The sequence below is a fragment of the Acanthisitta chloris genome, unplaced genomic scaffold (genome assembly GCF_000695815.1).
Source record: "Acanthisitta chloris isolate BGI_N310 unplaced genomic scaffold, ASM69581v1 scaffold27952, whole genome shotgun sequence".
Lineage (NCBI taxonomy): Eukaryota > Metazoa > Chordata > Aves > Passeriformes > Acanthisittidae > Acanthisitta > Acanthisitta chloris.
In genome coordinates this window covers 361-11,942 of record NW_008660282.1, presented here as the reverse complement: position 1 = coordinate 11,942, position 11,582 = coordinate 361, and the positions used below count along the sequence as shown (strand labels likewise).

Genomic DNA, 11,582 nt, shown 5'->3' with positions numbered 1-11,582 from the left:
GCTCCTCCCTGCGCAGTTTCCAGCCACACTCGCCCCCAACACACCGATGGTGTGCGGTTTAAGGGCAGCAGCTCGTTTGCTGTGCAAAAAGAAAACTCTTCCAGAACACCCACTGTCATTTAATTTTTAGCCATCCTCCAATTCAGGCTGCTTTATCAAGGAATAAAGATACCGAGGAGCATCGAATAGGGTTCTACTGCTTGATAAAATTCAGCCCGGTCCCGTGTCCGTGCCGGAGGCTGTTTGAGTGTTTGCCGTTACAGTCCACGGTTTCCGCTCCTAGACCAGCTGCTTCTCCTGAAGTCACCTTGCCTCCCATTCCCGAACTTGGAGAACCCTCGTCCACCCTCCTGCGGGTACTCTTCCAGCTCCGGCAGCTCCTTTGCCACTGACAGCTGCCAGCGCCTCGTGTCCTTCCACTGCTCCTGAAACACGACCAAGAGAGTGAGACTTTACATACCTGCAGGGCTGTTCAAGGCACCTGTGTAATCAAAAGCAACACTGAATGCAGACGTAATTCCGGACAAATCCCACCCCTGTCAAAATAGGTCATCAGATCCCCCTTGGGAGACGCTCACAGTTCTGTGGCAAAGGATGAATTGATCACAAGGTGATGGAGTGAAGTCAATGGAAAACTGGTGAACTCTCAAATCCACTGGAGAGGTCAAAACCCAGAGAAGCCAAAAGATTGTGTTAGGTAATGTAATGAGAACAGAAATGAGAAAGCATGACAGGGTATTTTCTAGTGACTGTGCTGTTCTCTTTCTAACCACTGTTACCTCTGCAACACCCTTATAATGCACAAACCTTAACCTCCCAAACCACCCTATATTCAGTCCTACATATGGCAGTTGCCAAATCTCAAAGCACCAGGTTTTAAAGCCAACTCTGGCTACACAAACATACCTGTATGTTACTCAGTTCGTCAGCAGGGATATCAAAGCACACTCCCTAGAACAAGGGGGGGGGAAAAAAAAAAGGCATTTGTTTTCCAAAGATACACCCAAGAGCAGAGACACAACTCCAGACAGGCAGCACCAGCAACCACCCATCCATACTAGGTGTAGAAACCAGGAATGGCAGACAGCATGGTCTTTGGGGGAAAGCTTTTTACAAGCTGAAGAAAAAGAGCAGTTAAACCAGAAAAGGTCAAAGCAAAATGCAGATACAAATGCTCTGTTTGCTGCCTGCAATGGCCCTATCTGTTCCACAGACAGGCCTTGTGTGGCACCACAAGCTCTCTGAGAACACACCTGCACAGCAGGCAGTGTCAGACACCTCAGGGCTGACAGGGGATGCTGTACTGCTCCTCAGATCAGGCAGTCACTGCCTCACAGCTTCCTTCTCTATGCAGTGGTGCATGGTGTTAGCACAGGTACAATGACAAGTGCTCAACACCAATCCCACTCCATATATAGATGTATTTCTGAGGCCTTTCTTTAGGAGGGAATTCCTGCATTATCATTTAGGCACAATGTCTCCATGCAGAAAGTGCCTTTTAAACATTCAACCAATGTCAATGCTTAATTACCTTTTTTAATAGTGTATGCACAAACAGCAGTTTCAGGAGACCTTGTGACAGGTTACCATCCTCTGAGAAATAAGACTGAGTGGAGACAGTGAGGTACCAAATTCTATCCCAATACTCCAGAACTCCTGCACAAACTGGCCACATGTGCACACACACACAGACACACACGCGCATGCCCTTCCCAAGACTGGGCTATCTTACCATCTTCCCCTTGAGGAATCGCATTGCCGACACTTTGTCATCCACCTCCTCCCCGAGCTGTTCCTTCAGCCCCCGCCAGGCATAGCTCATGGTGTGCACCTCTATTGAACACTTCAGCACCATGGTCACAAAGCCCTGCAGCAGACAGAGGAAAACTTGGTCAAACGGCCTGTAAATCACTAATGGACTGCACTGGAACTTGTTATGTAGTATTTCACCCTAAGGAATAAGTTTCCCAAAATCCTCCTAAGACGCTGAAGGCATCCATATAATGTAGGACTGCCCACTGACATAAGAGGCCAATAGCATTTCTGTATTTTAGCCAGAAGCAGAGACACACTTATTCAATACATAAACTTACTGCTAGCAAACAGGCAAAAAAACCCCAAACTGCTGTGAGCACCACAGTCCGGTCACACATTCTGTCCAGAACTGTTACCACATGACAGACTGGGCCAAGCTCTCCCTAAATGCATGAGAAAAAGGAAGGACTGTACTTTTCTCCAGTCCAGATCTCTTTGAGATCAGGTAATCATATGCTACGCTTACTTGAAATACTACAGAAATGTAAAGAAGGGAAAATCACAACACTATGAACCAATCTGTTAGCTTGTAAAACGTCCTCAAAACTCTCTGTCAGTGTCTTCAGTCACTTCGATCTTTGCAGAAATTTAACTCTCATCACGAGTTCCTCACACTACAAGCTGATTTCAGTTAAGCAGGAGCTTGGGGGTAACAGCTGTTCAGAAACCCTACTGAAAAGCCTGAGAGGAAGATTGCACACATGGAGTGGGCACAAGAACTTTGTGTCCGTTGCTGCTGACAGAGGTGCGAGGCTGTTTACCGCGGTTGAGTTGAGCAGGGAGCGCTGCTGGATGTAAGCTGCCCCAGAAATGTGGGCCAGCGCGGCAGCCAGGGCAGCCACTGCCCCCTTCTCGTCTATGAGCTCTTGAGCAGACTTCCTGAAGTAGTCTACTGCAGAAGGAGGGATGGCCTCCAGCAACCTACATGGTGACAACAAAAGAGTCAGAGATCAGAAAAGGCCACTGTGAAGTGCAGTCACGTTTAAGACAAAGCCTAAATTGGTTGTTTCTGGGAACTGTGAAGTGCAGTCACGTTTAAGACAAATCCTAAATTGCTTGTTTCTGGGAATAGCAGGGGGAAAGAAAAGATAGGAAACCAAGAACAGCTACTTCTGTAATGCTATTTTTTGTATATTAGCACCTCCTGCCGATTTTCAGCGTACAGTGAACCCAACACCAAGGCCATCATCTACTTTACATTGGTCAGATCTTTGCTAACTGTAACAATCAGCTTCAGTGCAGTTCCCACCAATGGGGCAGCAAATGTGTACAGAGCTGCATGGAATAAAACCCACAACCTCTGGGAAGAATACAAAGAAAGGCAGGACAAGGCTCGTGACAGTAATTCCCTGGCCTGTTACTAACTTCTGATGACATAAACGGAGGTTAATTTTTGCAAGAACATAGAGAACAGTGTGTTCTATGAAAAGGGCTGTGTTCAGTACACAGAAGTTTGCAGGTACCACCTTACAATGTCTGCACACACAGGAGCTGATTTCTATGACGTGGGCAAAGCCATGCTCACATACAGGTCTGATCCCTTCAGGTTTTGAATTAACAGTGTCAAAAGCAACAACATCTCTAGACCTTTCTTAGGACTAGGCAAATAAACTTACTTTTTGGCATCGCTGCTCGAAGCCTGAATTACATCCGTGGCAGAGGGAACTCCTACACGCTTAAACGTGATCCCCTGAAACGAAGCAAACACACTGCATTTAAAGGCATTGTCAGCACACTATGACTCAGTCCTACCTAAGGCACATTACTAAGACCCCCACTTACTGTTCAAAAGATCAACATATTCTTAAGTTATTTCTAAAGCTTTTAAGTTCCTGACTTTGTTAATGTGGAGCTACTTTACTTCAATGCACTTGCAGACTGCAATGCAAGGCATGGTCACAGCCTGCCTGCTGACACCGACACAGGGCTGGCAACATGGGTGAACTCACAGGACACGAGAACAGGCTGACAAAGACATTTAAGGCGCACGAGTCTGTGGGGCACAAGTCCCACACTGGACTCACAGGCAGCCCATGGTTAAAAGTCTAGGAGCCTTTTAGGAGCTGAGTCATTTCATTTAGCTGAGGTCTGAGGTGCAACTCACCACTTTGTGCTCAACTTGTTTCAGAAGATCTTCTTCTCTTCTCTGAAACAAGCAGATGCAGACGCCAGTGCGGCCAGCTCGGCCTGTCCGTCCAGAGCGATGGATGTAGGAATCGACATCCTTCAGACATTCAAATTAACGTGAGAAAACCTGGTGTCAAACTGCTGACACTTCAGATTAAATGCAAGCTAAATTCTAACTCAGCAGTGACACACTGTGTGTTTATACTCAACCTTGTAACAACACACAAACGGGTCAGTTTTGCATACACTGCCTTGTCCAAAGCATGCTGCTCAGCTCCTACAAACACTATTGGCATATTTTACTTTTTTAAACCAAATGCTCCACTGGAGTTTCAGAAGAAAAGGCAACAGGAGTACTTTAGAACTGTTACGAAACTCCACAGCATTCAGAAGTGATTCAGAAAAGCTGAAACAGTGTCAAAATGCATCTTACAGCTTTCCACAGTGAACAAAATCCAACACTTTTATCAAAGCTCAAAATGTAAAAGTTTAACTAGGGAATTTTAGGCTTGGCATTTACAAAAAAGCCATTTCATTTGTGAATTGGACCTTACTTCTGGTGAAGCAGAACAATAATCCACCATTCTGTCACAAAAAAACCAACAATTTGAGTCTCCCCTAACGACTTACTTTTGGCGGTGAGCACTGTATAACAAGGTCAACCTCAGGAATATCCAAACCACGAGCAGCTACATTTGTTGCAATCAGAACATCAAACACACCATTTCTGAAGCCTTTCAATGTAACTTCCCTCTGTTTCTGTGGAATGTCACCGTGCAGCGACTGGGCATCCTGTCAGTGTGACAACCATGAACACAGTGCTTAGCAGAGGCTGCAGCATCTAAAGACATGAAGTTACAACCACAAACCCCAAAATGCTGTGCAGAGCAACAGAAAATAATTACACAGATGACACCAAAGGGACAGAAAGCATCCTTATCCAACTCTGGGGTTGGATCTTTCTCTGGAACAGTAATACTCAGCAGCAGTGGTTTTACCATGATTATTATTATCTGTAGCATTCCAACTGCCTCATTTGCAATCTGCCATGCCCTAAGGTCCCACGTTGGCCTTCACTTCCACGGGAACGAACGGAAGCAACTTTACTTAAGCAGTGCTTATCAAGAGGCAGCAGAAGACTCTGCTCCCCTGTGCTGTTGCATCCCTCCTCGGGAAGCACTGTGACCTCAGAAATCCTTGTTAGGCCTTGGCCTGGATGAACAGCACCTGGGCTAAGCTTCTCTAGAGCTTATCAGAAACACTGTCTGCTCCTAGGAACTTGTGCTGTCTAACAAGCTCCAGTTTTTTAACAAACAGCCTTGGAAACTTAGTTTTCTTGCCTGAATAACAACTCAAGTGGAACACTTATTCTTGCCTGAATAACAACTCAAGTGGAATACTTCCCTTACCAAACTTTCTAAGAGTTACTGACCTGAACTGCAGAAAGGATGAAAAACTACTATAACTAAACCCAGCTCTTTGGTAAGCCTACAAATAGTGTCTGGACCACCATGGGACACCTCTCAGAGCTAGTGAACTCTCAGGTTTGCTCTGCTTGGAGCAGAACGCCGCTGACGAGCCTGGGCCAATGCTCCCACTCCTCAAGGGTTATGCAAAGGCATCCAACGTGAGCACTTCACTGAGTCCATGGGGAATTTTGTCTTAAGTACCTCAGATTCGTAAGCAAGAGAGGTCTCTGAGTGACTGTTCTGCTACAGTAAATTCTAGTTGAATCTCTTGTTAAATGGCTTAAATTAAGCTATTGCCTAAGTGCTAACCTTTAGGCCTAAACCACTATTCAGCTCTGGGGCTAAGTTTGGCAAAAGGGTCCAACTCTGATCCTTGCGTCCCATTGGGAGGGTCTCCCTTAGTCCTTTTTCATCCTTACCCTTTCCCATCCTTACCCTTTTTTCATTCTGAGCATCCATACAGGTAATTTTTGGCTGATTTTAGTTTTAGGTTGATTTTAGATTTTAGTCTGATTTTCCTCTGTGTGCTTTAACCATCTAGTACATAGTAGAGTGAATTTTGCCAATGAACTTCGTTGTGCTTTGACTTTAATACTAAACCTGCTTTTGCCAGACATGTTTCGAGTAACCTAAATCACTCATTCGCACATCCCTTCCCTGGAAAGCCATGCTAAAACCCACAGAGGCTGAAGTGAGGTTTCCAAGGTACTCCCAAACCTCACAGCTGATCTGAACAACCTACACTTTAAATAGCAGAAGAAATAGATCAAGCATTTGGCAAGGAGAAAGGGGAGAGCCACAAGCTCAGAATTTGAACAAGTAACATGCTACAGCAGAACCTGCTAGCATAAGAGAAAAATGCTTCACACACAAAGTCATTGGATTTACTGTGAAAGCAGCAGAGCCAACAGACAAAACTTGCTGCTCCAAGTTTTTAACACGGATGGTATATGACATTTATCTAATACTGGGCAGACCATGTGTTCCCATCACCGCTCTTTATCCGTAAATCGGTACTTAGTATCTGACAGGACTTTCTCTGACAAATATGGAGCACGTTTCCCATGCTCCAAAAAGGGTAATAATTCCACCAAACACAGAAGACCTGCTCAATAGATCACCTGAGATCTGAACAAACTATTAACAGACCTTCCCAGGGCAACCAGACATTTCATTTTACCACATGAACTGCATTTCCCTCCATGACTGTCCAAGAAATAAATGCAACTAAGAGATGGGAATCCAAACAGCACACAGATGTAAGGTGGGAAATGTGCACTATACCAGCTCCTGTTCACTACAATTATCACTACCTCCTGGCTGTCCTGCACGATTTTACAGCCCAAGGAATAAATTTGCTATCACAACCAACCGCAAGGCTCAACTTGTACAAACAGCTTCCATAAGCCTTAAAACCACCCACAGAAACAACTTCATCCACACAGCTGCAGCCTCCTATTTATTTCAGGGCATTCAACCCCCGAGTGCGTGTAACCGCTGCACGCGGCTGGGTCTCTGGTACCTGTTTGAGCGAAGCACTCATGGCCAGCTCATTCGCTTCTTTTTTGGTCTCACAGAAGACAATAGTCCTCCCACGGCTGCCACTGTAGACTTGAATGATGTCCCCAAGAACTCCTGCTCTCTGCGATGAGCGACACTGTATAGCCAAGTGCTGTTTGGGAAGAGACATGATTTGGTAGCTCTTAAATCTAAGTCAAGCATGGGTCAAACAAAGTGAACAAAGAAAGAACTTTTCTGGTTTTTTAAGCTTGCTAACTCCTGTCCCCACACAAAAGCTTTGCTTAAAAAACTGGTGTGCTAGTCCTGTGTAAAGTCATTCCACACCCATTTCATCAAGGCCACATGCACTCAGGACTCACACTGCTCTACAGCAGCATCTCTCACCTCCACGGTCGTGGCTGCCCTTTGAGTCTTCTTTCCAATCAGGTCAATCTGTTCATATTCATCTTTCATGTACTTTTTTGCTACATCATAAACCCACCGTGGACAAGTTGCAGAAAACAGTAGCGTCTGGGGGTTGTTCTCAGAGCCTGTAAGGAAAGGCCATCGATTTCAGACATCACAACAGACCTGAAACTTGAGAACTGATAAAGCAACAGAGTTGCTCTCAAACTGACAGGTTTCTACGTGCATTCTGTATTTCTACTTCCAGTAATTCAAGCCACTTTAAAACTTCTGGCATTACTAAAATGTGGCAAGGAGTTTTACGCATTAAAATAACCTCCTTTTGCTCTGTACCTGCTACCTGATGGCTTTGCTGAACACTCACTCCATCAGAAAAGAGCAAATACTTCCTAGTTGTCAACTTCGTGCGATGACAAGTGTACAGAGATCATAGTCCTCACCCTCTGCCCAGTCACCCCTCTCTGGATAAGGCTTTGGAGCTAGGCTGGGCTTTCACCCGTTTGGGGGTTTTTCCTCCTCTCCATGCAGAGATGACACACCAGCCCTTAAGCCACCTGTCACCTTGCTTTGAAGGATTTTCAATCTACGTTGCCCTTTTCTGATGCCCAATACTAGTACCATACAAAGAATTCAAACTGGGCATGCACCAGCAGTTTTTAAAGTAACATTCCTGTGCTTTTCGCACTGTCCCCTGATCTCGTCCTGATGTCAGGATTTACCTTTTTTATAAACAAACCCTAAGATTTCTTCCACTTGTTCAGCAAAGCCCATGTCCAACATGTGATCCACTTCATCCAGAACAACATGCTTCACACTGGAAAGCTCCAGCTTGCTATTCTGAGCATGGTCTTTGATCCGTCCTGGAGTTCCCACTAGAATATCAATGCCACTTTTGACGAGGTCAACTGGAAGACAGAAAAACAAAGACGGTGTCGGACTGCTAAAAGACACCATGGTGAAAAGTTACCAGTACACAGAAGCACTTCCCAGTTTAGAACCAAAAATCGACTGCTCTTTTTCCTCTCACTAAAGCACTACATCCAGCCCAGTGACAGACAAGGCAGCACGACAGCAGTCCCAGTTGCTCCATTGGGAACACCAGCTAAACCTCACACAGGGATATAGTGAGACACACCATTTTCCAAGCAGCAATCAGCTGACATCAGAAACCTCCAGAGTTTTACTACAGGAAAATACTTGAGTTTTCCAGCTGAATTCTTTTTCACAGCTGCCTCTGGAGACACAGAGCCACACACATATACACAGTTCTCCCCCTTCTGTGGACTGCCATCTAGTTCCAGCATATGTCCACACAAAACCCAGGAAAACACACAGTGAAGAAGAAACCAGAAGTGTTAGTCACATCTCAGATCTAGAGCCATTGTTTTCCATAAAGATTTAATGGAGCTGAAATAATTCAACCCAGGCTGTGTGCTTCCTTCAAAACCAGTATCCTGGCTCCTCACTGAAGTGAAACTGAGGGGGGGAAACAGCCCACTTTTATTCATGGAATGCACTTGGAGAAAGTCAGCTCCAATCTAGTAGTGATCCCTTAGTGGTTACTTACGTTGCTCTTTATATGGAGTTCCTCCATAAAAACAAGCAACTGACAGTTTCCTTGTGAGAGTCTTGAAGTCTCTGGCTACTTGAGTCGCCAGTTCCCTGGTTGGAACAAGAACCAACACCTAGAGGGAGTGAAGAACAGACAAACATGCAGCAGTGCTTGAGAGAGGGTGTAGGAGAAAAGGGTTCCTGTAAAACAGCTTGTACTCCCATTTTTATTCTACACTGGTTGCAGAGGTGCCCACAGCTTCCCACCACCCCAGCAGTATTCCCTCACACCTGGACCATATGCCTGCACCATACCTCAGACCGAGCAAGAGGAAAGCAAGGCAAAGCACTACCAGGTAACCAAAATGTAGAACAGGTAAAAGACACTTCAGTAACATTACCAAGGGCACTCAAGGTGCAGCTCAGCATTAAAGAGCAGGAACAGTCACTAAATGTGGAGTAGTAAGATTTTTAGAGATACATAGCCTGATGCACTCTAGCGACATATCCTCCTCCTCCACCTCCCTGCCCTCCTCCAGCACCTATCCCCCTCTTCATTTTGTTTAGGAATGGACTGATGACACAAAGAGCCGAATTTGTCTCATGAAACCTTCCAGACCATAAGATTTTAAAACGTGTATCACCTTTAAAGTTAACAAAAGAGAAGGTAGCAAACGAGTTTTGCAGTCTAATCATAAATATATACACTGCATTTGCATGGGAATAGGATATCTGATCACTGGCATCATTATCACTACTTGGACCTGTGGAGCCTCCAGAGTGAGGGTGGGGGGAGGACAAAAAGCCTTCAATATCCCTATGGAATTCATAGCGAGAAATCCAGCTGACTCAGCTATCACTGCTGGAGAGGGAGGAGACTAAACCACAGAGCCATGTGCTAACTGAGGACAGCAGCCCCTGTGCTCAGTGTCCTGCATTCCCCAGCCAGTCACCAGGGACCCTGAACACGAGTGACCACCGACTCCTGATCCAGGAAAGCATCCAGTATTGCAAACACCAATAAATGAAAAGAAGTCCCAAACAAAAATCCCCAAAGCAACAGGAACATCACTCCCTAAACCTGCCACCCTCTCAGGTTTCAGTGTCAACCCTTCAGGGGTAAGTTACTTTTGGTGCACGGCCTCTCCTCCCATCCTGCAAGCCACTCTGAAGTTTCTCAGTCAGTGGAAGAGCAAAGGAAAAGGTTTTCCCAGTCCCGGTTCGAGCTTGAGCTATTAGGTCTTTGCCATCGTATATGGGCTGAAAAGTCTTCACTTGCACAGGAAACAGGTATTTTACACCTCGAGCTGCAAGGTAATTGAAAGAAGTCTCACTAAAAGGTGAAAAACCAGTTAGAAGCCCTCATATATAACAAGCCCAAATATGTAGGGCACATCATATCAAATCCTGTCCAGAACAGGAGACGCAACTTTGAAGAAAACCATGTGTCTTTATTTTTTTATTCCTGCTCTAGATCAAAAGGTTTTCCATCCCCAGACACACAGCTGAGTGCCCACAAGGAGACACAAGCTTCCTTGGGATGTGTGGTGTAATACAACCAGAGAGGAAGGAAAAAAAACCCCAACACGTTTTGTCTGATACAGCCCAACATTTGGTAGCAGCTTGGCTTTCAAGGTGCAAAGGAGGTGATGGTGTTTGTTTTGAAACATTCTAAAACTTCAGAGAGATCTTGCACAGTGGAAGTGCAACAATCCATCCAAGATAAACTTCCAAGCAAGGAAAATGGAAAGGCACAAGGAGAATTTTGTCAGAGGAACAGGAATCGCAGAGCTTCCCAACACGGGGGACAAGAACTCTCCAGCGATCATTTCCTCAACAAAACTAACAGAGAACAAACCAAACAGTCTTTGTATACAAAACTCCCTCACGTTTATTTTAGTAGCAACATTGTAGGCAGCAGACACCGGGGGGGAAAAAACCAAAAATACACAGGAAGTGGAGCAATGCTAACAAGAAGAGAAACACGTCTCTAGAAGGTACATCTAGGATGGAGGAATAAACTCACCTTAAGGCACCTGAAATTGAACAAAACAAACTTTTTTCCTAATAAGAACAGTGCAATTTCTGAGTCTACAGCGACTACTTGTGCACATTGTTACCACATAATAAACATAAGACAATTTAGGACCCTCAGCTTCTGCCTCTGCTCATGCAGGCAACAGAGTGCAATGCTGGACAAGCGTTTACAAGGATTTCTTTTACCACATTTACCAACCTGTGAGAAGGTTGATAGTGTTTTCGGAGAGCGGAAAATTGGAGAAGGCACCTTCTTTTACTTCTTCTGTCAGCTCCTAGCAGGATTTAAAAAAATAATTATTCGCCCTCAGAGATGAGTGCATAACATGCCCTACACAGGCACTCAAGGAAAGCTGTGCATTTGTTTTATCACCACCGTTTTACCAGCTTCCTCCTCTCTGTTTAAACAAGGCAGTTGCACATATATGCTTAGCAAATCAAGACAGGGAAACTACTTGGTAAAAATTTTAACTGGAATCTGCTGAAACTAGTAGAAAACCATTTTCCACAACAAAACATACGGTGTCACAATTCACTGTGTGAAGTAGGAATTTCCCTCCAAATCACACCTACTTGGTCCATCATGTGAAGAGCTTTGAACTTTACATACCAGGAAAAGCTTCAAATCGTTTAGCTTTTACTTCAAAGACCCAAGAG

At 44.9% G+C, this 11,582-nt stretch overlaps 1 protein-coding gene across 1 annotated transcript; it reads right to left on the bottom strand.

Annotated features, from left to right (window-relative positions):
* Positions 1-307: 307 nt before the first annotated feature.
* LOC103797549 (nucleolar RNA helicase 2-like) lies at positions 308-11,200 on the bottom strand (the record flags this gene model as incomplete). The annotated part of the gene is made up of 13 exons (XM_009069768.1): positions 308-425; positions 907-951; positions 1,733-1,867; positions 2,577-2,736; positions 3,432-3,505; positions 3,920-4,039; positions 4,573-4,734; positions 6,934-7,083; positions 7,317-7,462; positions 8,057-8,242; positions 8,905-9,022; positions 10,017-10,195; positions 11,125-11,200. Coding segments are annotated over 13 exons (1,669 nt in total), but the record flags the coding sequence as incomplete, so codon positions are not given.
* Positions 11,201-11,582: the final 382 nt, after the last annotated feature.